General features: G+C 50.0%; 1 protein-coding gene across 1 annotated transcript in view; it reads left to right on the top strand.

Annotated features, from left to right (window-relative positions):
* The first annotated feature begins 171 nt into the window (after positions 1 to 171).
* The window catches only part of UNC93A (unc-93 homolog A), a 22,497-nt gene continuing 16,627 nt past the window's right edge, over positions 172 to 6,041 (top strand). The window contains exons 1-3 of the mRNA XM_081829310.1: positions 172 to 408; positions 3,740 to 3,921; positions 4,894 to 5,123. Of these exons, the coding sequence (XP_081685436.1) occupies positions 319 to 408; positions 3,740 to 3,921; positions 4,894 to 5,123 (502 nt within the window). The 5' untranslated portion in view covers positions 172 to 318. The remainder of the gene's footprint in view (positions 409 to 3,739; positions 3,922 to 4,893; positions 5,124 to 6,041) is intronic.

The raw sequence follows: 6,041 nt of genomic DNA, 5'->3' as shown, positions 1-6,041 counted from the left end.
GGACTTTATCTAGAAATTAATAGGGGAAAACTGCAAGTACGTACAAGTTGATAAAAGTCCTAATCTTTTGCCCTGTTAGAAAGTGGTTATTATAGATCACAGAGAAGGTGAATAAATAACAACCCCATGGTGCTTCCTGGCGTCAGTGATAACCAAGTCCGTTAACGCACAGAGGCCTTGATGACCTGTGTGCCTCTCACACAGAGGAGAGAGAGAAGGGGACTTCTTGGTACAGACTGCTCTTCCTGTGCCCCGATTGGTTTCTTTAAGGGAACTACGAATCTGTGTGTCCACTGATGGTTGACACCTTTAATCGGCATGATGGAAAGAAGCCTGAAGAATGTCCTTGTGGTTTCTTTTGGATTTCTGCTTCTCTTTACAGCCTATGGAGGTCTGCAGAGTCTGCAGGTAAGTGAGAACACTTGTGCGTGAACGTCTGTCTCTTGGCCTTCAAGAATCCCCATGGTCACAGAAGACGAGGAACGTAGAATTTCTGATTAACCAGTTCACCCCCAAATCCTCTCAAACAGTGGTTTCTATATGTGAGCTTGCAACGCACAGCCTCACCCTGCCAGCAGGATTGCACAGCAGAGAGCGTGTGCTTGACCCTTGGACAAGGGGTGTGGGTCAACTTAGTGATGTGATAAGACATTCTTCACCTTTGGATAGAGACTCAGGATGAATCATGGTGAATTCTATGGTTTCAGGACTTTGGCTTTGTGGTTGGGGTAGTAACGTGAATTTATCAAGTTTCACTAAATTATATAGATGCTAAGCCTCTTTAAGCAATACAGTGAATTTGGACAAAGTGGTCTCTATAAGTTTGACCCCTATGGTACTCTTTCCTCCTCGGGCCTCTCTAAACAGCTGTGGCAGGGGTCACATGTGCCTGGGAGTAGATTTGCTATATATGTCCCCAGATAGTTACTTTTTTTTTTTTTTAAATGTATTTGGCATAGGGGCAGCCGTCCAGGGAGAGCAGACGACTCCCCCCTCCCCCCCGCCCCCCCGCACACCCAGGTCCTCCCCAGTCCGCCTGGGCTCCTGGGAGTAGAAGCACCCACAATCGTTGCTGGGGCCCCTTCTTCCTTGGAAGACCTGAGATGTTAGGGAACCAGACCTCCAACTCTGGTGTGGGGCAATCCCCCCCACCCGCCCACTTCTCTGTCTTCTTTCCTAGACCTGACCCAACATGTTTCCTTAATTGCTGATCCAGAATATGTAAACATGGTTTAACTAGGACTGTCTCCATCAGTCAGAACTGGCCTAAGCAAAAGAATGCAATGACATGGACAGAAGTGACCTTAGGCATGGCTGTGTCCCCACAATGTTGGGGGCACCTGCCTGTTCCTTTGGCTTTCATCTGCTCAGCTTCATTCTCAGGCCTCCAGGGGGTGGTACAGATGGTCCCAGGTGTCTCCAGGGTCCTAGCCCTGATCCGAACTCACCCCTGGACCCGGGCGCCCACCTACAAGCGTCCCCCTGCTGCAGCCCTCTCACTCCTGTGGCTAATGGTCTCCTACTAGTCATTCAGGTCTCCACTTGGATGTCCCCCCCTTCTCCCCCTTCCCTGCTCCCTGGAACCAAAGTCTGGATGGGGCACACTTGTGTGTACTCCCCTGGTGCTGTGGCAGGCTCTGCAGTAAGCCCGTGAGTCCCTGATGCCGGAAGGATGGTCACTACTCCGTGACCATGTCCCCCTGACTAAGACAGTCCTCAACACACAGGAGGCAATCAATGGATAACTCTGTGCATGAAAGTCAGCGGTGCATGCTAATCTCCAGCTTACCTACCTTCCCAGGCTCTCCACGGGCTTAAAGATCCGACCCTACTCCCCAGGACTGAGCCGGGACTCCTCATGTTGTAGTCTGGCAGGCTGCCCAGCCTCATCTTCCCAGAAGAGCTTCAATGCTCTGGACAAAGCACTTAAATGTTCCCTGCTGCCTCTCAGCTCAGGACGAGGCCCATGCAAACTCATCCCCCACATCTCCTGCCTCCCACACCTCCCCCCCTTCCTCAGGTTACCCCCTCATCCTCCAGATCTCATTTGGTCTTCACTCCTTCTAGAAGGTCTTCCTGACTGCACTGGGCTAGCTTCCCTTGCAGGACTCAGGCCCAGTTGCAATGGCCTGTTCGTTGGTGTTACTGACCCCCATCAGCTCCTGTCTACTATGCACACCTGGAGGGCAGTGGCTATTGTAATTTCCTTTGGTTTCGCTAGAGCAGTGCACAGAGCCTCTCCTGGTAAGTGCTTAAGGATGTATTTGTTGGGTGACTTAAGTGAATGTCCTACTTGCTTATGTGAGCAGGTCTTGCATAATTCAAATTTCACACGCACACGTACTCATCCTCATACAGTATTCTGCAGGTCTGCTCTTCTAACACATGCAGACGCAGGTGTTTGAACACCGGCATTCACGTAGAAAAGAAATTTGCTTTTAAAATTTGATTCCCACTTTGGCTACTGAAATCTATCTTCCTTTTCAGTGGTTTGCAGTCAGATTTCATTATAAGTGACCAACATACCTTGCTGATTTGCAACAGCACTGTGTGTGGAGGAGAAATTCCAGCACACAGAAGTGCTGTATGCTTCTCATGAACATATGAGGAGCCAAGCTCAGTAACACAGGAGAATTTCATACGTTTGTATTAAGGAAACAAAAGGCTCAGGCTGAACCAACTCTCTCACTCCACACTCCTAGCAACCAGAGTCATAAGCGGAAATTTCTAGATAACCCCTAAGTCAGAGCAGAGTGCTCAATTTCCATCTTCCAACCAGATTTCAGAATTTTCATGACTAGCTATGGTTACTTTCAGTATCAAATAATCCACAAATACAGTTATGTACCCGCTTTGGGCAAGGCATCGGGAGAGATTTGGAAAGAATAGAATATTGCCCATGTTGGGGGATCGTTGTCAGCTGGGGTGACGTCGCGGGTCACCGGGTGGTATGTGCTAGAGGTCAGGTGAAATTCTAGATAGGATCAAAGCAGCGGTCTCTGTGGATGAAGTTATCCTGGAGCCCTTGGAGACGCTTGATCTACACTTGAAGAACGGGAACCCTTTGAAAAGCGAGGACAAGGAAGGTCAGAGCACGTCGAGGGGTGGGGCAGGAAAGGAAGAGAGAAAGAAGAGAGAATCTTGGGAGTGGTGGGTGCTATGCAGAGTCAGAACTCAGCCCAAGGGTTTGGGGTCCACAGTAGACAGAATGACGGTGAGGAAGTGCCAGGGGGCTGCACCTGCCCTGTGCAGGGTACCTTGCCTCAGGACATTGTCTTGTCAGAAGGGGGACCAGATAGGAAGGAGTGAACAGTCCAGGCATTAAAGTACCAGCTTCCAGATCATCTAACTATCTAGCTGTCCATATGAATCTACAAGGAGACAATGCCCCCATCTTTATCTCTTCCATGGGGAAAATCACACCCATTTCTCAGCCTTAAAGGGGAGGAATGCAAAGCTGTTCTATAGACGGGAGCAGATGCCACAGAGGGCATGAGGCCTTCTGCCCCACCGTGACCCCAGCACCGAGGGCCTCAGGTTTCCCCTCCCTAGTCTCTAGCAGCAGCTGACTCTCTGTTGGGACTGTGCTGGTTTTCCCCCACACTGCACCTGTCAGCTGGGAGGGGGCCGCCCGCCAGGGAAAGCCTATTGCTGGTGGTCTCAGGAAACTAGTGCTGACCTAGAGCTCTTTCCCCTTGGCCACCGGCCCCTCTGACCAGGGTGGTTTTGTCCCCCACAGAGCAGCCTGTACAGTGAGGAAGGCCTGGGGGTGACGGCACTCAGCACGCTATATGGCGGGGTGCTCCTGTCCTCCATGTTCCTCCCGCCACTCCTGATTAAGAAGTTTGGCTGCAAGTGGACCATCGTCATCTCCATGTGCTGCTACGTGGCCTTCTCCCTGGGCAATTTCTACGCCAGCTGGTACAGCCCGCACAGCTCCCACCCTGCTTCTGGGTCAGGCCTCAGGTTCAGCTGCCCGATGACACCCCACTGCATCCACTTTAACATGAGTGCTGCTTCCTGAAATTCCTCTCTGCTCCTGGACAGGATAATGTGGAGGTTTTCTTCCCATTTTTTTCTCATCAAGATGTCTCTGTCCCTTTTGCTGGGCCCATCTCCTCCCACCAGTTCCCAGCCATGACCTTCCCTCAAGTCTGTTGTGGGCCTTGAGCTTCCCTCCCTGCACCAGGGCACTTTTGTGGCCCCAGCAATGAGAGCTAGACCCTAAGATATCCAGGGTGAATTTCAGGGGATTTAGCAGAATGTGACCAATGGACCCATTGGTCCCACCATACCTTCATCCCATCACAGAAAGTGAACATGGCAGGGCTGGAGCTGGTGCAGGGGCCCAGCCTGAGCCCTGCTTACTCCCTGATTGAGAGGGATCCTCCGGGACCACGCCGTAAGAGCACCAGCCCCTCGCTCTTATTCCCAAGAACACACCTGTCAAACATCTCTTTGGAGGGAGGCCCGTTATCATCCAGGACATAATGATTATGGTGACTTCATATTCTTCTTTTTATTACTGCCCTAGAGTTTTCATACAGAGTCCTCAATGGAGAGGGTGAATCAATCAATCAATGTTTCAAAAATGAATAAATCATTTTAAACGTACAGCTGTTAGAAATACTCAAAAGCCACCCAGCCTTACTTGTAATCTCAGCTCATTGTAGTTGCTTTCAAACACAAAGAAGTTCACTGGCAGTGAATTTCTCTCTTGCTAATGAACCTGAACCAGAAAGGGCACTGGATTTAGTCATTTATCTGAGTCTGATGGATGGTGAATCCATCAACATAATAATGCTTATGATGCACTAGGCATGGAGCCTCCTTCTCCACAGAAGCAGGGAAGAACGGAGGAAGAAGAGGCATTGTCTGTGTTTTATTTTACAGGTACACCTTGATTCCCACCTCCATACTGCTGGGTCTTGGAGCAGCCCCGCTGTGGTCCGCTCAATGCACGTACCTCACCCTCATGGGAAACACACAAGCAGAGAAGGTGGGAAAAGTTGGCAGAGATGTGGTGAATCAGTATTTTGGCATCTTCTTTCTCATATTCCAGTCATCCGGTGTGTGGGGCAACCTGATCTCATCCCTGGTGTTTGGCCAGATGCCTACCCAAGGTAAAAGGGAATAGGGCTCAGTGATGGCCCCTGAGAGGGGCCCCCATCCCATTCACACACATCTTTATTCCATGACTCGGGCAGGTGAACTACCTAAAGACGTGGTTCTCAGCTGCCTGTGCCCCGGCCTCTCCTGGTTCCCAGCTGTTCGCCAGGACAGTCTGTGCAGGTCTGAGGGTCTGTCTTGTCCACAAGTGCCCCAGCAATTCTGACCCTGCCCTCCCAGGGGCAGGCGGAGCACTTGCAGAGCAGTGCCCGTGGGAAATGGAGGGCCACTGACAGTGGAACTCGGGTTCATGGAGCCATCACTATCCTTTTAGACCAAGAACAGGCTCAACTGATTTATTGTCCCACTGAACTGATCCACTGTCCAGTGTCTTAAATGTTCCACATAAGACCAGTTGTCCCTTAACTGATTTCAACATCTGATGGCTGATGTCTTAACTCACGTCTTTACCTGACCTTGCCCAGACATGGCTGTAAAGTGTGTATCTGTTTAATGTCTGCACCCTTTGATGTCTGAGGATTTAAACCAAGGGCAGAGGAAATAAATCTCTCCAATTCTCACAGGCAACCTTTATTCATGGGGTGAGACGAAGCGGAAGGTCTTAACTCCTGCCTCTTACCAGGATTATCCCTATCTCTCTGTCCTGGTCCTCCATCCTGCCATCCCCTATGAAGTCCCACCTTTGAGAAACTCCAAAATCCTCCTTCTCCTGTTTCTCATGTGATGTCATCACTTGCTAAGTGCATCTGAAGAAGGGAAACCGTCAGGTGGATGGATACCCATTTTTACTCAATATTGCTTATCAAGGTCAGCAGTAATGCAACAGAAACTGGGATTAAGGTTCAGTCTCTACAACACGACTGGTGCGAAATGGAGTGAACAGCTTTACTTTTTTTTTTTTTTTTTTTTTT

This window comes from Leptonychotes weddellii, chromosome 8 (genome assembly GCF_054177405.1).
Source record: "Leptonychotes weddellii isolate Sample4059 chromosome 8, ASM5417740v2, whole genome shotgun sequence".
NCBI classification, from domain to species: Eukaryota; Metazoa; Chordata; class Mammalia; order Carnivora; family Phocidae; genus Leptonychotes; species Leptonychotes weddellii.
This window is presented reverse-complemented; position numbering and strand designations above follow the sequence as displayed.